This window comes from Saccopteryx leptura, chromosome 7 (assembly GCF_036850995.1).
Source record: "Saccopteryx leptura isolate mSacLep1 chromosome 7, mSacLep1_pri_phased_curated, whole genome shotgun sequence".
In the NCBI taxonomy this organism is placed as follows: domain Eukaryota; kingdom Metazoa; phylum Chordata; class Mammalia; order Chiroptera; family Emballonuridae; genus Saccopteryx; species Saccopteryx leptura.
The window spans coordinates 101,253,952-101,275,464 of record NC_089509.1 but is presented as its reverse complement, the minus strand read 5'-3'; the positions used below and the strand labels follow the sequence as shown (position 1 = coordinate 101,275,464).

Genomic DNA, 21,513 nt, shown 5'->3' with positions numbered 1-21,513 from the left:
GAAGACCAGAGAGACATTGTGTGTGTAAGAACAAAGGGAAGGAGCCAGCTGAGACAGAACAGCTGCAGAGCGCTGGGGCCAGCCAGGGAGGTGCTCAGGGACCAGCAGCCTCCAGGGCCCCCAACCCCCAGAGCAACAACTCTGCTAATACTTGGTAAATAAGGGTGTAGTCCAGTTCTTTGGAGCCGCACCGGCCTGGGGTGGAGCCTCCATTCTACTACTCAGTGCCAGTTATCTAACCTCCTTGTGCCTCAGCCAAGTATGGGCATAACAGGACCTACCCCAGAGACTGTTTCAAGGATTAATAAAGTTAACAAGTAAAGCACTTAAAACAGTGCTTGATAACATCATAACGGCCAGGGGAATGTCCCCTAGTAGCTATTATTCAACAAAAAAGAGAAAAATAATGAAGACACAAACAGTCTGAATGACTAGCTCGAGTCACCGATGACTCAGCGAGGAGCTGAAAGGACCCTGGCCCAGATGTCTGCTCTCCTGCTCTGACACCGGTCTTCATTCATCTGATTCCTGAAAGACTAATCATTTGCTCAGAAATCTGATAATAAGCCCAACGACTAGCTCTTTTTTCGGTCTTTCACACCCCTAAAGACAGAATGTAACCTCTTCTAATTAGCAACTGGTATGGCCCACAAGAATTCTAGGCTTCAGGTGGCCTTTCTGAATTGCCTGGAAACAGTATCTGTACCCTTCAAAACCAGTGTCTGACGAGGGCGGAAGAGGGAGCAGCAGGTCTGTGGGAGGCAGGAGGCCCGCACCCCTGGGCTCAGCAGCGCATGGAGACCACGGCATCACGACAGGGCCCTTCCTTGTCCTCCAGCAGACACAACAGCCCACCGGGTGAGGGGGGACCCCTTTGGGCACCCCCAGGCTGTGGCCACCACATTCCTCCAGTGGAGAGGCAGGGAGCCCGGGGAGGTGCCACGTCCCCTCTCTGCACGGGCCCCACCTCCTCCTGGCACATCTACGTCGGTTAAATCACCTGGACCGCTTCTGGGATCAACCCACAACACAGACAGAGGGAGGGCAAGCGTGAAAAGGTTTATTTTTTACTTCACTTTCTGATTTACAGAACTGGTGGCCAGGGCAGACAGGGACCGCCAGCTCAGCAAACCCTCCTCAGCGCAACACATACAATGTCCCCAGGTTTTGTCCACCTGGTCATTCTCCAAGCAGAGTGGACCCTGAATCTCACAGTCTTTCCTTTCTCCCTGCCTTGGGGTAGCCCAGCTAAGGAGTCGAAGTGGCCAAAACTGTGAACCAAGCAAAGAAATGCTGGGTGAGCAGAGGAACAGTCACACGCTGACCGTCCTCGATGGGGCTGTCTGGCACAATAGAAAGAACGCTGCACTCCTCATCGGAACCGGGGACCTACGCCTCCCCATGTGAGCTGAGTGACTTTAGGCAGGTGGCTATCTTTCTGAGCCTCGACTCCCTCATCTCTTGAGACCACTGTGTCATTAGAGAAAGCCGATACGTATCTAAGAGATCTTGCTCCATAAGTTTAAGGGAGTTTTCAACAGAATTCTTACACACAAAAACAAAACAAAAATACATGAACTTCATAGCCCTCTTCCCTCAACACCAAATCGCTCCTCTTCAGAGGATGAAAGTTAAAAGCTGAGTTTAAGTGAGTTTCATATTAAAAAAAGAAAGTGCTGAAGAGCGTCTGAGTACCACGAGCACTTTCAGAGCCTAGAGAAAAGGGTGGGAGCTGCGGCTGGCTCCGCTCTGACGCACAGTGGGAGCCTGGCACACAGCGCCCCCCAGGGGTGAGGCAGTCGCCACGCACCACAGGGGCCCAAGGACCTGGGCTGGAGCCATGAACTTCATGCTGCAGGCAGAGTGGGCAACATTAACGAAGAAAAGCACAAAAGATAAAACCACCCTGAGCCGGGGTAAAACGAGGCCCAAAGGACGTCACGACAGATGAAGGACTGACATGGCAAAGTGTGCTACCTCAGAGGGACAGAAGCTGAAGGACAGGAAGACGAGGGGGTGGGCATGCAGTGAGGTGTGGCTGTGCCGAAACCACACCACAGCAAAACCCTGTCTGAGACAGCAGCCCAGCTTTCACGGAACATCTGGGCAGCCGCAACACCTGGGCAGCCGCATGGGGCGGGCTGCCTGCCCTTGCCAGTCAGCGCCGACCCAGTCCCTTCCTTCGCACGGGGCTCCCCAACCACACTGCCCGGGCAGGCCTAGCTAAGACCCCCCCCAACCTTCCACATTTCCCCCACAAGGCAAGTTCAAACCAGTCAGTTTGCTTCTCCTAAGAAACTCTGGGAAAAAGGACAAGTCAGGGTCTTATCTTTTTTCTCTGTAAAATAAGTGCCCAGGACTTTCCTCTGGAAAACTATCACCTCCTACTCTTCAGTCCAAGTAATTCATGTGGGGCGGGTCCTGCCCTCCCGGGCCGGGGGGGGGGGGGGTCTCTCTCCAGCCTCTCGGGGACTCCCAGCTCCCTGGCCGCAGTGACTGACGCTCCCTGTCAGCACCGGCTTCCTTGCATTTCAGCATCCGAGCCCCAGGACACAGGCGCTTCCAGGCACTTCCACTGGGTTGCTGAGCTGACGGATGCCAGCCAGGAGCCCCTGGCAGCCCCAGCCCCACACTTGAGGAGCACCCAGCTGAGAATAAAGCAAACTGAGAGGAGCGCAGGCTGAGAGAGGAACAGTCCTGACGAGAGCTCTCAAGACCCCGCGTTCTCTGTCACACGCACTAGCTCGCGTTGGGTCTCTGCACAGCTGCAATGCAGAGCCCTGATAACTCCTGGAATCTGGATTCAATGATTATAATCAGGCTGTGGTAGCAGCACACCTGGCTGCTTAATGTCTATATGCTTCTAGACGTCTGTGAAAGATAAGCTTTCATAAAGGAGCATCTGAGCCCTCTATGAATGGTGCTGAGTGACAGAATGAGGAGGGGGAGTGAGAGAGGGAGGGGGGGGGAGAGAGAGAGAGAGAGAGAGAGAGCGCACGCACGCACAGAGGAATATCAAGGACCTACTTGACTCCAGCTCTCTGGAAGGGCAGCAGATTAGACACGAGCTTGGGGTCCACTCCAGAGAGATCTGCCTCGGGGACCTCTGCCGTGGGACGAAGAGACGTCTTCTGCAGCTGAGACGCGAAAGCCAGGGTCAGGGTCTTGGGCAGAGGAGTCAGCTGAACTTGCGGAAGGCAGCGCACCCTTTCAACTGGAAAGACCAGAGGCACAGGCATTGGCGTGTTACGTCCAAGAGATCCAGGGAAAGAGAAGGAGCTCTGAAACACAATGTTCCATGCTGACACTCTGCTGCACGCCATCTTCTCAAAAAAGTAACTGGAGAGAAAGTCGGGGCTGACAGACGCATGCTAGAGAACAAGTTTCCCCTCTCTAGTCCTTAATTTCTGGAAGTAAGAGGGCAGCCGGCACTGCACAACTGATTGTCTATAGCAGTGATTTGCAACCACCGTCTGTGGACTGGTCCCCCATAAATTTTGTGCCGGTCCGTGAAAGAGTTAACCATCCTGATGAGATATGAAGATTATAGACCCAATGATCTTAGTTGAATTCACTTATACTCAAGGTGATTTCTGCCTTAGTGGTCCCTGAAATAATCTTATTTTCACTGGCCCTCAAGTGTAAAGGAGTTGAAAACCACTGGCATATACTTATACAAACATTGGAAAGAACTATAAAGCATTTTTGTAACTGATCTTTTCTTAACTAAAGTAATTTAAAGACTATCTTAGTATTCCCATTCAAAAAAATAAGAACTCATATTCTTAAAATAAAATGAAATCGGCCCAGAAAAAGCATGACTTAGGATGAAAAAAATCGCATCCTGTTTCCATTCTCTTTAAGTTTTGTTTTGGTTTCAATGTTTGAGGACTCAGAGAACATCAGTCACTGCTGTGGACAGGCGAGGGAGCCCTGCCCAGAGCCTCTGCTCCGCACAGGGAGGCTGTGAGGTGTTTCTGAGCAAGCCTGGTAGGATGGCAGTGCTCGTGACAAGCAAGAGCAAGGGCAGAGTCCACGCAGTGGCCACCAGATGACAGCAATGCATGTGGCCCTGCGCACTCGGACCCTTCCCCCAAGAGGACACTCTCCCCTCCAGAGGTGAGTTTGCACCAGTGAGCTCAGTGGTGAGGCAGCTAGAAAACCCGCTAGTCTGGAGGTCACCTGCTAGCTCCTACCTAGTCTCTAAGGCAGGTGCTGGCAAGCGAAGGCCCGTGGGCCAAATCGGCCTGTTTTTACCAAGTTTTCCTGGAACACAGTTGTGCCGATTTGTTTGTGGACTGTTATGGCTGCTTTCGTGCTACCCTTGTGGAGTCCTTGGGACAAAGACTGCATGGCCCACAAAGTCTAAAATATTTACTATATAGTTCTTTACAAAAACTGTTTAACATCTCAGTCATTACTAGAAGTGATCATGACTCTGACTTTTTCCATCAAAGCGTATCTTTAGGGGCTTTACTTTCCTTCCAAGCGTGAGGTTCCAACTTCCATTTAATGGATGGGGAAATCTCTTCTTCTCGTCAGTAGCCAATTAGGAAAAATAAATTATCTGAGATCTGCCTGGAAATGAAAGCCAATTAATTTCACTGATCCTGCACTTCGAAAGAATTTGGACCTCACATGATTTTAAAATAAAGAGGGGGGAAAAAAAGCCCTTCTTCAACAGAAACCGAAAAATAAACCAGAGATACAGCCTGACCAGGCAGTGGCGCAGTGGATAGAGCATCGGACTGGGACACAGAGGACCCAGGTTCGAAAACCCAAGGTCCCTGGCTTGAGTGCGGCCTCATCTGGCTAGAGCATGGGCTCACCAGCTTGAGCACAGGGTTGCTGGCTCGAGCACGGATCATAAACATGACCCCATGGTCACTGGTTTAAGCCTAAAGGTCCCTGGCTTGAGCCCAAGGTTGCTGGTTTGAGCCCAAGTTCACTGGCTTGAGCAAGGGGTCACTAGGCTATAGCCCCTGGTCAAGGCACATATAAGAAAGCAGTCACTTAACAACCACGGTGCCACAATGAAGAATTGATGTTTCTCATCTCTCCCTTCCTATCTGTCTATCCCTATCTGTCCCTCTCTCTAGCTTTCTCACTGTCTCTGTCACCAAAAACAAAACAAAACAAAACAAGACAGAAATACAAATAAAAATACAGTGGGGGGGGCAGGAGAACACAAGTTAGAAAATTACAAAGTTAGAGAGGACGACAGACCTAGAGATCGCTGATGGTACAATGACCATTACACTGCTTATCATAACCTGCTGTCCAAGGGTTGTAGCTTTCTGTGTGTTCTTCCCCTTCAGCACTGTCCTTTGAAAAACCAAATTAGAAGAGTGACAACTGCCCTGGCCAGCTGGCTCAGCGGCAGAGCAGCAGCACGACAGGTAGAAGCCCCAGATTTGATTCCTGGTCAGGGCACACAGGAGAAGCGACCATCTGCTTCTCACCCTCCTACTCCTTACCCCCCTCTCCTCTCCTCCCACAGCCATGGCTCAATGGTTCCAGCAAGTTGACCCCAGGCACTGAGGATGGCTCCATGGCCTCACCTGAGGCACTGAAATAGCTCAGTTGCTGAGCAACAGAGCAGCGGCCCCAGATGGGCAAAGCTTTGCCCTATAGGGGACTTGCCGGGTGGATCCCGATCAATCAGGGAGTCTCTCTGCCTCCCTGACTCTTATTTAATAAAAAAGAAGAGTGACAATTGTTTATGGATCCTCAGTTAACTATTTTTTGCTTTTTCATGGGCCCCTTGGGAGAGTCATAGTAACCTGCCAAGGGGCTAACTGTTCTCAGGATTCCATAAAGAGAAACGGGGTCTATTTCATTTCCACTCAATATTTTTTGAAATTCTAAAGCTGTTAGTTCTCTATTCCATATGGTCATATTTTTTCTTACTATCTCCACAAGGTATTACAAAAGTCTTTTGCCACAACCACCGATTGGCTACCATCGCAGATACTGATGTGAATTTGGAGGACTGAGCCGCCTACTGCTACCTTAAATTGTTCTGTATTTTCAATACATCTAAATCCATTTCTGTCCTTCACTAAGTATATGTACCAGTTATTTCTGGAAACAGCTGGCAAGCGCAGATCACCGGGATAAGAAATTAGGTGAGGCTGACAGCGTTAGTATAAGAGACTGTCCATATCGATGCAGAAATGCGCTTTATGCCTCCAAATTAAATCTGAGCATGCTGATTTCTGCACACGTCAGGAGACTGGGCACCCTGTGTGCTTTCAGAAGTCATTTTCATTTTAATCCTAGTGATCTTCAGAACTCAGATACCTGACGAAAACTCAGGCACAGCTTATAATCCGGCTGGTGTGGAACGCAGGGCTCTGTAAGCACAAGGCACTCCCCGCCGCTCCAGGGGAATACACCAGCCTCCACGCGGCCGTCTCCGAACCCCGATGCTGCCGCTGCAGCCAGCTGGGTGTGTTTCTGAGAAGCCCCCGTTCCCTGTCAACAACGGTGGCTGTTGTCCTCTGCCAGTGCTGGGAGATGACAGGAATGTGCTGTCTGGCTTCATGACTCATCGGAGTCATTCCTGTGAAACCGCTTTGGCAGACCACTACTGCGCCACCCAGCAGAGAGATATAAATGTTTTCAAATAGCAGCTGACAAGACAAGATCAGTGAGGGGGATGCAGACTCCTTCTGGACTGTGACAGTCAGGGGAAAACAAAAGGCCTTATTTCCCATCTCACTTAGAAAAGAGAGAGGAGAGCTCTTAGATTCGCCTAGTCTGGAGGAAAAAACCATCACCACGCTATCGACAGGCATTCATATACTCAGAAGGTCTCTCTGTCATTTTTAGTTAGTTTCACAAGCACATGTGCACTATCTCAGGGTCAGTAATCTAATTTCACCCGCGAGGAACCAGCCCCGGGAATGAGGAGAGGTGCAGATTTCCCGGCCCACTGTCTGCCGATGGTGGAGCCGGAGCCCACCGGGACCTGCAATGCCCTGCAGTGCCCTGTCTCCGTGCCCTTAGTTCACGGTCTGGCTTCCACGTGTCCAAATGGTCATGCTACAAACTCAAGATCGCAATTTTAGTCTGAGTCTGAGCATATACGACCCGCAATGCTCCCAATAAGGAAAATAATGGTTTTTTTTCTCTGGGTCTAAGCTTTTTCCAATCTAGGAAATGAGGAGACTCCGTCTTCGCTCCCACAGACACTGTAATGACAAGACAGCATGTAAAAAAGCAATCTGAACTCTGAATCTAAATTCTTAATATCAGATCCATGGGATTATTAACAAACGCAAATTTTATGTTGCCGTTATGTGCCTTTTTCTGGATGAAGAATTGTTGCTTCCATCAGATATTCCAAAGAGTACACAGTCCACTAAAGCTCTGGACCCATTATATTTATATAATGCTATGGGAGCCACAGTCATGGTTTTCAACATTCATCTGCCAGTGCTGTACGTATCGTGCTCTTGGTTCTTCTGTGAAAGGCAACAATTTATAGCTAACATATTTACATGTCTTTCTGGGGCTAAACAACAAAGGGGCGAGAGGGAAATGCTTGTTCCCATTGCCCATCAAAAATTCAGCTTTGGCCAAAGAGTTCACTCCGAGTCACAAGTTCCACATAGCAGCAGCCATGCAGCCTCAGACCTCTCTGCTTCAGCCAGCCTTTCCTGACACTGAGCATCTCGTCAGAGTCAAACTGAACCTCGAGTCTGCAATAAGCCTTGCTTCAAGGAGTCAAAAGCGCTTCCCTCATGTTTAATTTCTGGTAGTAGTGCAGCTGGATTATTTTATTTCTTTATGAAAACACAAGTTTTATTTTTTATGAGAAGGGTAAGCAGGATCCAGAATACTGAATTATCTATCTGATGTCCACATAAGGAGGAGACAGGAAAACCAAACACAGCATTCCCCCTTCCTGAAAGCCTCAGCCTGGTGAACAAGGTGACCCAAGTCTCAGAGCTCCCAGGCTGGGTCATGACTCTCCTGGCCTGACTGGTGAAACACGCTGGCTGGGGGGCCCGGCAAGTCTGAGGGGGTCAAGCAGGAGAAAGAGGCATGTCAGCTGCTTAGCCATGGCAGAACTGTGACAGCTGGGAAGACAGATGACAGACTGACATTCAGGACAAGCTGACCTAAGTCCATGTCCCCTTTCTTAGGCATATTAGAATTTACTGCCCCCCCGAGCAGGGCAGAGAAGAAAAGCAGGAAGTTCACACTGGCTTCTCCTTCTCGTGGGTATATCTGAACACATATCGCTCCCCTTCCTCCGTCTCCAAAGCGCTCATCAAATGCTTAGGGCCTGGCCCAGGCTTCTGCCCCTGGCAGAACTCGGCCCATTCTGAAGCCTGGTACCACTGAGACTCTCCAGCCTTCACTGATCATCTGGTTCTAGAAGTAATCTGACAGCCTGTTCTCAGGAGTTTCAAGTAGCTTCCATCTAAGCTAAGCAACCTTAGCTCACCTCTGGTCCCCCCGCTCCTATGATGGGCAGGAGGCTACACGGCCTCAGGAATCGGACAAGTGCAGCCTTTGCCTGACGGAGGAAGAGGCCCCCTGCTCGCGTGGGCTGCTATAAAACCACCATCTTAGCAGATGGGGATGGGGCTGCCTAAAATCATCACCTTCACTTGTCCTGTACACAGCAAGTGAAGTCACCACAATGGGAGGAGGAGAACCTCTTAAAATACATTCAAGCTAAGGCATATAATTAAAGCTTAACAACAGCACGATATAAAACAAGCAAGGTGGGCATCTCACTTAGTTTATTGTGCTCTTCCAAGAGAAAGTTCCACTTCCTGGTCTTGACATCTGCAACGAGAAAAACAAATCGGCCAACGTGACACCGCGCCCTTCCGCTGCGTCCTCACACACACTCGTTCCCTGGGGCACAAACCTCCACCAAGGTGAGAATGATGGGGGGTCCTGTGCCAGGGTACCAGGGACCCAGAAATTGAGAGTATCCACCTGTGAGCCTTTCAGAGAGCTCAGGGAGGAAGGACAAGCAGTCACGGTGATGACTCTGGGTTGGGCCGGGCTGACGAACTGCCCTGGGGATACATGACTGGGGATGGCCCAGCAGGTCAGAAAGGCCTTGAATTTCCAAGACAGGGGATATCTGTAGCTTATATGCATTCGGTGCTTATTTTGAGCCAGGCACGAAGCCGAGAGATTCACATGCACCATCTCCTCTGCTCCTCACTATACTATCCTATGCATGGGAAACAAGCTGCACATGGTCAGCGGGGCCGAAGCCCAGTTCTGCCACTTCCCAGCGTGTGACCTTGGGCAAGTCAGGGAGAAAGCATCATGGATGCAGGGAGTCAGAATCGGAAAGAGACAGGCAGCCTAGGTGTTCTCTGCCCAAGCCTGAGAGCTGGCGACTACTCCTACCGTGGGGCAGTGCGGGAGACCCTTCCTGACGACAGCTAGATCCTGGCCATCGCTGGGAAGCAAGGGGAAGTATGTGCACAGGAGCTGTGGCAAAAATCCAACTGTGCTGGCTGCACGTCTGAGTGTGCGCAGGACTGCGTGGCAATAGTTTAGCTCTTCACATTCCCAAAACAGCAGATTCGGTGAGAAGTGCGATTTCAGAGGTCACACTTTTCAGAAGTCACAGGCCATCTGTACTTGCCTGGTAAGGGTCACTCCAAGCTGAAGTCAAGTATCTTAAGCAGGCAGAAGAGCTCAAGGACCCTGGCCCTTGTGTGAGCAGCTCATCCCACGACCCGGGCTGAACTCCCGTCTCATCTGAACTCTGCTCACCAGCCTGCTCTTGCCAGTCTCTCCCATCCAAGGGCTGGAACTGGAGCAGCCAGCACACACACCACACACACCACACACACACACACACACCCAGAAGGAGCACCGGGTCCACACACAACACACACACACACACACACACACACACACACACACACACACACACACACACACACACCCGGAAGGAGCGCCGGGTCCTGATGAAAGCTCACTGAGCAAGTGACCCTGCAGCGGCTTCTCTCGTGACACTGCCTGGCCATGACGTCTCCAGGGTAAGAGGTTTTAAGAGCTTGCTGTCTACTTACCTAGGGAAAGGCTAACACATTTCAAGAATGGAAATATTACTCCATAAAAGCCACATCATTTTGTACAAAAGGCCCAAATTAAGAATAAAACCCAGGAGTGTAGAATTCTAAAAATGACTTCTGCCCCTTATCCTGACGGGGCAGCTTGTGAAGAGTGTCACAAAATATAAAGAATTGCTTGGCTTTGGCCAGTGGCTGTCAATCTTGACTAAGTATCAGACGGCCCTGGAAATTTCTTTCAAACACCAGCACCAGGTCCCCCACAGAGCGCCGGCCTCAGCGTCTCCTGAAGGGAAGCAGGCGTCAGCATTCCTGTCCCACCAACCCCTTCACGTGCTTCTGACACAGGCTCACGCTAACAAACTACTGTCTTAGTCCACGGAAAGGCAGGGGTTTTCATGGAAACCATCGTTTCTTCAAGCTCTTCTACCAACAAAACATAAACAGCTAGGTTTAAATGGCTGAAGCAAAAATTTATCTGCTCCCACCAAAAAACACTGACCAGATGACTAGGGAAAATTTTGGGGTCTTCTCTTTGGGGGCACCTTTGAGGACAAAACAGGCCCATTATGTGTTCACTTCCTGGAACAATTTCAGCATCGCCTTTCTACAAGAGGAGCAGATCAGGAAGGCTCCACCCAGGAAGCTGTTTTGGAGCTGTTCATACGGAAAGAATCACCCCCTACTCTGAGATCACGGGATCTACTATCTGGATCTACTATGCATCCTGGGATCCAGGCAGAGGTCATTACTTGCCGTAATTTCTGGAATCCATCTGTTTGAACACTGCCACCAGCTCTTGCGAGTAGCCGATGTCCACCTCAAAGCGGGCCCGGGAGATGAGCACGCACTGCCCTTTCACAAACGCAAGAGACGGGGCCGAAGGCAGGCCGGTCTGGGCCAGGCCGCTGGCCTTCTCCAGAGGCCGCAGGGTGACCGAGCGGAGGCGCTGGGCTGCTTTCACTGCCAAGGAAGAGAACAACAAACGTGGCGAGATGGATGACTTCCATACGGCCCTTGGACGCTCAGGCAGGCCGAGGAGGAGGGCGGGGACAAGGTCACAGGGAATTACATGTGGCTGGCAGGCAAGAAAAGGTACTGTCGGACTGGGAAGCTTCACAAGTGTGCTTTAATCGAGGCTTTGGACATTTCCGTATTTATTAAACAGTCGTGCATTCACTGGTTGCTTCCCGTGCACGCCCTGACCAGGGATCAACCCCACAAACTTACCATTTTGGGATGATGCTCTAACCAACTGACCTAACTGGCAAGGGCCAAATTCTTTTAAAAATTATTGTTTTGGATGTCAAACGGGTCCAATAATGGGCACCCATATTTTCATTATTCAAATAACTGTTAACATTCACCAAGAAAATAAAAGTGCTATGCTGGAACACTAAGTGAAAAATGCAAGATAAAAATTACATTACATACATAGAATTTTGTTTATTTTGATGCAGAGAAAAAAGGCTATAAGGAGCAAAACCTTGGAGTAGGGGCAGTCAGCAAAATCTCAGAGGCGATGCATGCACGCAGGGGCCCCCACAGTAACCTGACCGGCCTCCCCAGACCTGGCCTTGGCTGGAGTCTGCCTGGCAATGCCCCTCCCGGCACTCTCGGCTTAACTAGCTGCACAAGGAGTGGTCCGAGCACTTGAGCTGTTTGCTGAGCTGTAACCCTTCCTGGGAGCAGGGGCTGGCCCAGCTGCCTGCCACGGCTGGAGCCAAGAATCCAGTGGCAACAAGCACCCTGAAGTCAGATTGTCTGGGTTTGAATCTCTGTTGCACAGTTTATTGGCTGTGTGACCCTATGTTAGTTACATACCCTCTCTGAGCCTCAGTTTTCCCATCTCTAAAATGGTTGTTATAAGGCATCAAACAGTTAGCATATGTAAGAGGTTTAGAACAGCCTGGAACATAGCAGGCTCCATTTAATACTAGCTTTTGTTAACATTACCAGTGACTGTCACACAAGGAGCTACCTCACCAGGTCAGCCATAGTAAGAAGGAAAAGAGCGCTGGACGGTGCCCAGAAAGCCATCTGAACCATAAGCCAGACCCCACCTGCTACTTGAGAAACTTTCCAATCCCAGTATCTCCTACGTGAGCGGTGACGACACACCTACTTACTCAGGGCACTGTAGTCTGTCATGCTGAAGTTCCACATCTTAGTGTCAGGGTCTGTAACGAAACACAAATACCCGGTCTGTCCACAGTGAGGTTGATGACTACTGTTATAATTTGTACTTGGACATTCAATAAAAGCCTGTTTAATGAATGAATGAATGAATAAATGAGTGAATGCTAAGTTCAAAACAGTTGACTGTACGAGCCTCCACTAACTTACAAAATCCTTGTAGAGGACAAACGGCAAATATAAATAAGGATAATGCTTTTTTTTTTTTTTTGTATTTTTCTGAAACTGGAAACGGGGAGAGACAGTCAGACAGACTCCCGCATGCGCCCAACCGGGATCCACCCGGCACGCCCACCAGGGGGCGACAATCTACCCACCAGGGGGTGATGCTCTGCCCCTCTGCGACCAGAGCCACTCTAGCGCCTGGGGCAGAGGCCAAGGAGCCATCCCCAGCGCCCGGGCCATCTTTGCTCCAATGGAGCCTCGGCTGTGGGAGGGGAAGAGAGAGACAGAGAGGAAGGAGAGGGGGCAGGGGTGGAGAAGCAGATGGGTGCTTCTCCTGTGTGCCCTGGCCGGGAATCGAACCCGGGACCCCTGCATGCCAGGCCGACGCTCTACCACTGAGCCAACCGGCTAGGGCAAGGATAATGCTTTTTATTCCATATTGAGGAATTCAAGCCAGGCTCTGGAATGTTATGGGCCTCACCGCAGACGGCTGAGGGCAGAAGTGGGCCCCTGCATGGTCCGGGAAAGCTCAGGTATGAGAGGCGTGCACTCAGGCAGAGGGGCTAGCCACAGCGCAGCTCTGCCTGCAGACAAAGCATCCTGAGCAAGGCCTTCAAAGCAGCATCTAGTTATCTCAAAACATCGCTAGGCTAAGTGCCACAGGGCATGCAAAGCATCCAGCAGAGGAGCTGGCCTCTCTGTAAACATTCAGCAGTTCTCCACACGGCCATGCGGCAGCCCCCAATTTTGGCAGCTGTTTGAAGGAACGTCTATGACAAAAGGAAACATGGACTAAAATAGAAAAATTTTAACAACTGGATGGACAGATGTGCCAAGGCATCTCTTCATATTTATGAGAAACTGCTAGATTAAAAGAGACTCTAGAAGTAGAAAAAAAAAAATCTGAAGAACTGGATGAAAGGAAGACTCATTACCGAAACACCTGCTGGGCAGACGCTTGAACACGGTGATGAGCTCCGCGTTGTAGCCAACCTTCACCTGGAAACGGTCTCCGTCCCTGACACAGATCCCCTCGTGGGAGCTCACTGCTGTGTGCGGGGAGGACCCCAGTTTTTGCTGGAGTGTTTCTGCCCTGGGCATCACCCTTCCTGAGCCACAGTGGACGTCAGAGACGCTCTGGCCCGGGGTGGAAGGTCCGGCTGCCGTGGCCTCTAGGGCAGGGTCCTTGGGAAGCTGTCTCGAGGAAGAAGCTGGTGTCTCCTGAGAACCCAGCGTTTTGGCCACAGGCTCACGAGTTGTGGTAGCCAAGGGTGTCGATTTGGTCCCGTGTGAAACCTGAGGATGACCTTGACCTAACTCATAACCCAAGAGCTTGTTGGAAACCTCTGGAGGGCTTTGCGCCAAGGGAGGGGAGATCCCGGTGAGAGGCACCTGACTGGGGGGGCTGTGGTGCGGGCAGGCTGTGGTCATCTCTTCTGGCTTCTTCCAGGTCCCCTCGGCCTGCTCCAGAGGGCCGAGATGAAAACTGTGTGGATTATGAGGTCTTTGGTCACCATGAGATGAACTACTGGCGTTCTGTTGCTTGAAAATGACACCATGGCTCACTGGCTTAAGAGAGTTCCTGGGGAGGCTGTGAGGCGGACGCTGCTTAGACTGGGAAGAACGGGCCGCAGTGGACGAGCTCCAGCCTGCACTCTGCTGCTGTTCTGCTAATAACTTCTCGGCTCTGCGGGCCAGAGCCTTCTGACGATTCTCTTCAATCTTTTTCCTTTGCTCCTCTGTTAGAGGCAAGGACATTTTAACAGGAAAATGCTCATGCAGGAACGTCAATCTTTAATCAGAGAGGTGGCAAAAGCTGAGAAAGGAAAAAAAAGTATTGAAATAAACATGAAATATATTTATCACATGCCCACCTTAATTTTAGCAAGCTTTTGTCACAGGAAATGCACAAGGAGCACAACAAAGGATATATTAAAGTTTCTTTTATAATTAAAATACCACACACACACACAGGAATACTAGGTAGCATAAGCTAGAACAATGACCCTGACAAAAAAGCAAAAAGCAAGATCAATCAAAAGCTAAAGAGGTATTTTCCCTCTCATTCCCCAGCCAATCTGAGTTATCAGATCCCAAGGAAATTATGCAGTACCACCTCAATCTAGAAGATAATGAGAACTTTTCAAATTAGAAAGGATAATGGATGAGACTGAAATAGACCAAAACAACCACATACCATGGTGTGACACTTGTTCACAGACTCTTTCCAACCTGGAGGAAGGAAAAAAAGCATCAGCCTCAGAGAGACTGCACACTGCATTCACCGCTCGAGTTCAAGCCTCTTATCATTCTTGGCGAATCAATCTGCAGGTGGCCAGATGCAAACCACAGGGCAGTTGGCCTTGGTGCCTGCTTGCCAAAATGCATCACCTCAGAGCAACCCAGTGACTCTTTAGGAAAAATAAGGGGGGAAAAGGGGAATGCATGCTCACTGTACAAATTCAGGTGCTACATAAAGACGCAAAAAGTAAAATAAACCTGTAATCTCACCATCCATCAATAACCACTGTTCATTGTTGAGTATAGTTCTAATTTTTTTCTATCCATACCCATTGACACATGCCACAGATTTGGGAGATATGTGTATTTATTACAAAACAGCATCATTATATACATTCCATTTTGTACCTGGGTTATTTTTTTAGATTAATTTACTCAAGTCTCTTTTCAATGCGTTGAGCTACTTTTACAATCTTCTACAACCAGGGAGCTGGACACCAATTTCTCTCGTTTGGTTCGAACGCAACAGTCCCCACCCAATGCAATGGCCTGTAATGCTTACAGTAACACAGGGGGCACGCCAGCTGCACTGTCGAGGCCTCTGGGGGTGCAAAGGTTTTCTTTCCTGCTGGAATTCCCTTTGGCCTAGACCCCGGAGTACATCTATCCCCAGAGAGGTTCCACCTCCAACCGCCGACAGTTCGGAAAGGGGTTAGGAAAGCTTCGTTCCGGGGACGCACCCGAAGCCCTCAGGCTTCCTGGGTAACTTGCCGACACCCCTGCCTAACTCTCCAACTGGGGCGCCCCTGCGCCACCGCCCTCTCCACGTCCAAGGCCTGGGGCGCCAATTGTCTCCACGAGCCAGGGGTGGCAAGGCCATGTGAGTGAAGACCCGCTAGTTAGCCCCAAACCGTAAAGCCATCACACCATATGGCCGCTCTTCCTCTCCAGGGTGGGTCATTCTAAAAGTCCTATTTGGCCGGCGCGCCTCACTCCGGCACGTTAGTGAGGAAGAGCCACGCCCCTCGTCCTCCCCTACGATCTCCACTTGGACTCATCCTCCCCCTGGCTGCCCCAGGCTGGCACTTGGTCTCGTCCGCCTCGCCGCCTTCCTCCCAGTCAACCCTCTTACCGGGTAAGAACACGAGCCGCAATTACGGCAGACCCGAGCCCAGGCTCGTCTCCGAAGTCCTCCCGATCCAGATTACGCTTCCAAGCGGGCGGTTAGGAGGCGGCATTCGAGCGCTGCCAGTTCGCCTGCCTTATTGCAGCGCTTGGGCCTAAAAGGAGAAGGATGCTTGGTACATTTCCCAGCGAGCAACACGGGCACAGGCTGGAACTACGTTTCAAAAAGACCGGTGCTGCAGGGTCTTCTGGGATTTGTAGTTTGGGCTGGGAGCCTGGCGAGAATTAGGAGAGACGCAACGTCGTGGGTGAGGCGGAGCTGGAGTGGTGCACCCTGGGAGTTGTAGTCCTCGGTTCCTCAAAAGGTGAATCAAACCCCGGAGCATGAAAACCTGGGACGTTGAGGTTTATGAAAACTGGAGTCTTGCTGATGGAACGGTCTCCAGAGGGCTGACAGGGTTGTCTCCAGAGAGAACTATTTGGTAGCTCTTAATAAAAAGTGTCCCCATTCTTCCTAGTATTGATAACCTCGCAATTTAAGCCCCACTCACTGTGCCCATCCACGGGTCAAAGGAGAATTAGCTCATCGTCATTGTCATCATCGTCATCATTGTTGTCACCGTGAGGCATTTTGCTGAGCATATAATGCGAATTATGTCATTTAATTCTCACCATAACCTTATGGAACACATATTATTCCTATCCCCGTTTTACACACGGGAAAACGAGACAGCTATTCTATAACTTTTTCAAGACCTTGTTAGGCGATCTGAGATTCTGATTCTGAAGTCCCTGCTCTTGAGTGAAAATTGATAAGCTGACACTAAGAGTCAGTGTACTCCATCTCTGTCCACGAGCATCCTTTACCTTACACAATCATCTCCATTATACTCAATGGTGGTAAATGTAATATTCTCCTATCGTCAGTATACACTTGAACGTTGCTATTTTGATTTCAAACATGGCTTATCTTAAAGAGGTATATCTCTACTTAAGAAAATGCTATTTCTCTCATGAAAATCCAAGCTCTTAGGCTTTATTTTCTGTGGAAAAAGGTGAGAGAGAGAAAATGTTGGAAAATGGCAAAGACATATTGTTAAAGAAAAGAAAAGCACAGTGATGTACAGTATATAGTTTGATCCATTAAAACATTTTGTACTGGCCCTGGCTGGTTGGCTCAGCCATAGAGCGTCAGACCCGCGTGTGGAATGTGACATCTTAGGACAAGCAGTGCAGGCCACCAGCCATGAAAATTGAGTACATCCAGTACATGGCTGGAGGAAAAAAAAAAGATAACCGTTAGAAATGTAGACCCAACATCCTGCATTCTATGAGTCAGAGACCCTTATCAGAAGTATATGTTTGAAATTCTCCACTGAGCTATACCCCGCCCCCTGTTGCTGTGCTGCGCGCGACCTCCCTAGCGAATAGCTAACAGCCACATCTGCTTCTGTAAATGCTTGCTCAGCCTAGATAGCCACCCTATAAAAAGGAGCCATTTTAGAAGCTCGGGGCTGCAGTGCTCCCTTGCGTGGGTTGCCTGCAGTCCCTGCACAGGTCTGCAATAAAACTTATAAAATTTACTTTGTGTCTGCTGTGGCCTGTCTCCTGGGATGTAACAAATGGAGGCCCCCAGTGAGATAGACTGTGTAAGACCCCTCCTCACGAAGTGGGCTGCAGCAGACGTTGGTAGCTGGCCAGCCTCCGGCAGTTGCCGTTTGGAAACTGAAGTTGGCTGATTCGAAACATTTGGAGTCTCGAGACTGTTTGGTAAGGAAGCTTCCTCTTTGAATATTTGGAAACAGAGCTCTAGTTAGAAAAGGGTATAGTGGAGCAGGCGGGACGCCACCTGATTTCTCCCCACCCGGTTGGTCGGGGAATACAGGACGCTGCCTTCTCCCTTTGGTTTTGGTTTAGAAGTTTTGTTTGTTTTGTGTGCATATTTGGTTTGTTTGCCTGCTTCGCCCATTGCGTCCTCACAGGATTCCTTCGAGAGTCAAGGGCCATGGGTCAGGGGCAATCTGCTGCCCTAACGCCTCTTCAGTGCTTGCTTGATAACTTTTCTGATTTCTCTCACAGGGCACGAGACTATGGGACTCCTGTTGATTCCGCCACGTTGCGGACTCTTTGTGAACTAGAATGGCCAACTTAAGAGCAGACTGGCCAAACCAAGGATTGCTAGACCCATAGAAAACATAGAGAGTTTAGCGTACTATCACCAGCACCCACCTGCAGGCAGGTGGCACGGTCAGTATGCAGCCCAGTATGGCAGCAGAGGTAGAGAAAGAAAAGGCAGCCAGGCTGCAGCTGGCTGCAGGAGAAGTGGCAAAGAAAAAAAAAAAAAGAAGAAGCGGCAGGCTCCCCTCACAGTTTCAGGCACTTGCCCCTCCCCCTTGGGCACTGGGAATCCCAGGCACCCCGATTCCCTTTTTTTTTTTTTGTATAACAAAGAAACTTCTTTCTTAGCTAAGGGGCTGCACCACTGCTTAGTCAGGCAAAAGATAACAGTGCAGTAAGCTAGAGGTTATCATCACCTTGCTACAGCCCCATGCCCTCCTCTGCTTTGGCTCCGGGAAATCTCCGCCTCCATGTGAAGCCAGAGCAGAGGAGAAGATTTAGGGAATTATAGGGTTACTATGTCCCTGAGAAAATTGAGGACCTTATGTAAACTAGAATACCCCACTGTTAAGAAAATAAGTTTATAAAATTGTGTGTTTTTTTATTTTACTACCCCGACCCTTATAATGACTTAATGTTGTAAAGCTCTATAGGTCAAAAAGAGGGTTAGCATCTCTTTGCCAGCTGGGAAGCCACAAAATAGTAAGTACATTTTGACCATTCCTTATTTTTCTCTGAAGATCAGTTCATTAGGAATAGTAGATTATAATCTCTTATTGTAAATCGTATGTTAAAATTTTAGTTTAAATATTAGGGAATATATAATAATTCAGTAATTGTTAATTGTTCAATGTTAGGTCACAAAACCCAGAGTAACAACTATTACTATTGATTGGCTTAATAGAAGAATTCTTAACATAATAGGTAGAAAGGAGAACTCTAGAGACATAATCCTGAACCTCCACCTGATTTACCACCCTAGATCAAACTCAGACCCTCCACAGTCTCCAACCACCTACCACCACAGATCAAATCTTTTCTTTTCTCGGTCTAATAGGCTTCTTTAAATACAGGATTCCCAATTTTGTTCTCTTAGTCAAGCCCCTCAGTGAGATCTTCTGAGCATGGCTTTTAAGGTCTATAATGACCAAGGAAGTAACAGAAAAGGCAAATAAGGCCCAAAAGAAGTCAGGAAATACCAACTTTTGGCTCCAGCGCCCTAAGGGGCTTCATAGCATTTCATCAAGGCCCTGCTCCAGAGTGGAAAGAAAGGTCATTGAACTGAAGCCTGCCAGGCTTCCCAGCCCCACTGGTTGACACACCTGTGCTGTGGCAAGAGGGACATGAGAAGGTAAGCTGCCCCCTTGCTCCATGGAGGGAGGGTTCAGTCTCTTCTAGCCCTGCTCCAGCTACCTGTGACCTGACCTTGCCCAGCGTGCTGGGAATTGCCACTGAAGGCCCAAGGACATCGTTCACGAGCCTAAGGTATTTCTTCCAAGTAGCAGATAAGCTAATCTCATTTCTTGTAAACACAAGGGCCATCTATTATGCCTTGCTTGAATATTTAAGTTTTATTTATCCCTCAAAGATCTCTACTGTAGGTATTGACAGTCTGATTTTATTGCTTTATTTAATGTTTAGTATCTCCTTTATTTCTCTTATCTCAATGCCCCATGCCTATTATAGGCTGGGACCTGCTGCTAATTCCAGCTAGAAGCAGTGGTCACTAGGACTTAAACTCTAACTGCAAAGTGTAGAAATGTAACACTCTTTCCCTAAGTACTTGCAGGTTTTATAGGTTACTCAGCAAACTGTTCAAAGACTGTCCAAGAGGCACTTCTAGCAGTACACTACCCAAGGACTGACTCCCACGTAGACGAGTCCACACACCATGATCCTGACCACTCCCACTATTGCCAAGGTAGAAGGCATACCCGCCTGGGTCCACCGCAGCCGGCTGAAGCTTGCAGTCCCAGCAGAGACACCTTTGTGGACAGCGAAGACTGACCCCGCCAACCCTTGTAAGCTGACCCTGAGAAGGACAGCATGCCCTGCTTCAGCCACAAACCAGAAGTTAACTGGTCCACGCATGGCTAATGCCTAGAGAAACTCACTAAGGACCTCCTTTTAATTAGACTTTAGGGAGGGAGGGAAACTAAGGTAAAGGAAAGCCAAGTAAGTCATCTTAAGGTTTGATGCATGTACTGCTATGAGTCATACAGAAAGGGGGTGTAGGTCCCTTGGCTGAGAGAGAAGCTACAAGGTAAATGAAAATTATATATGTACTCATAGCTACCACTATAGAATAACCTATGAATATTGGTCATGTGTTCAATAGGCTACTTAGGAAAAGGACACCTCCACAAAGCAATCTTTAAAAGAGGATTACTTATTACTAACTTAGTCCTCGCTGAAGGTTAAGGTTTTTCGAAATTAAGAATTCTGATAAATTGGAAAGGAATTGGATAGTTTTGATAATAGAAGGTATAAGGTATAGAAATACTTTTGAAAGAAAAAGGAAAAGCAAGTTGTTATGAAGGCCAGTTATTTCTAGATAAGAAAATGCATAAAAATTAAAGGTTTATGTAAGTTGCAGAAGGTTTGTGCAAGTTGTAAGAAGTTAGTACAGAGAAGAAAAATACAAGGCAGGACATGTTCCTTGTGTATCAGCCCTGCAGATATTGCAGGAAAGTAGTTTATTATCTTAGAACAGTGTGTGCTTGTGTACTTTTGCAAAGATATTGTACAAACGTGCTGAAAACATTGTAACCTTGTAGGTTTTGCCTATAAATACCCTTCTCCCCCTGAGCTCATCGCTGACCATTGTGAGAGGCGTAGTAGGCTAATCACTGGTCAGTGTATAAAACCCAAATTGATTGCATCAGTTTAGGGTCCAGTTCCAGTTTGTTGCGGTTGTACCACAGCATTGGTTTGAGAAAGAATAGATACTGTAAGACTTACGGTCTTAGCTCAGCCCTACCAGATTATACCCAGTTCGGATGAGCAATACCAAAGTTCAATGATTTGAACTAGTAAGAAGAAAACGGGGGAATGTGACATCTTAGGACAAGCAGTGCAGGCCACCAGCCATGAAAACTGAGTACATCCAGTACATGGCTGGAGGAAAAAAAAAGATAACCGTTAGAAATGTAGACCCAACATCCTGCATTCTATGAGTCAGAGACCCTTATCAGAAGTTTATGTTTGAAATTCTCCACTGAGCTATACCCCGCCCCCTGTTGCTGTGCTGCACGCGACCTCCCTAGCGAATAGCTAACAGCCACATCTGCTTCTGTAAATGCTTGCTCAGCCTAGATAGCCACCCTATAAAAAGGAGCCATTTTAGAAGCTCGGGGCTGCAGCACTCCCTTGCGTGGGTTGCCTGCAGTCCCTGCGCAGGTCTGCAATAAAACTTATAAAATTCACTTTGGGTTTGCTGTGGTCTGTCTCCTGGGATGTAACATGGAAGTCCCAGGTTTGATTTCTGGCCAGGGCACACAGGAGAGGCGCCCATCTGCTTCTCCCCCCTCTTCGTCTTCTCTATCTCTCTCTTCCCCTCCTGCAGCCAAGGCTCCATGGGGGCAAAGTTGGCCCGGGCACTGAGGAT

The 21,513-nt window shown here is 48.9% G+C and overlaps 1 protein-coding gene across 6 annotated transcripts in view; it reads right to left on the bottom strand.

Moving 5' to 3' along the window:
• SMARCAL1 (SWI/SNF related, matrix associated, actin dependent regulator of chromatin, subfamily a like 1) overlaps positions 1–15,998 on the bottom strand; it is a 61,625-nt gene extending 45,627 nt beyond the window's left edge. For 4 of the 6 annotated variants that reach the window (XM_066345649.1, XM_066345652.1, XM_066345655.1 and 1 more), the window contains exons 1-6: positions 15,796–15,998; positions 13,358–14,238; positions 12,191–12,241; positions 10,818–11,024; positions 8,755–8,805; positions 3,028–3,214 (exon numbers count right to left, since the gene is read on the bottom strand). In XM_066345649.1, coding sequence (XP_066201746.1) covers positions 3,028–3,214; positions 8,755–8,805; positions 10,818–11,024; positions 12,191–12,241; positions 13,358–14,180 — 1,319 coding nt within the window. In that variant the 5' untranslated portion in view covers positions 14,181–14,238; positions 15,796–15,998. Of the gene's footprint in view, positions 1–3,027; positions 3,215–8,754; positions 8,806–10,817; positions 11,025–12,190; positions 12,242–13,357; positions 14,239–14,619; positions 14,655–15,225; positions 15,674–15,795 lie in introns of those variants that run through there. The other 2 variants (XM_066345651.1, XM_066345650.1) reach the window with 2 other exon arrangements.
• Positions 15,999–21,513: the final 5,515 nt, after the last annotated feature.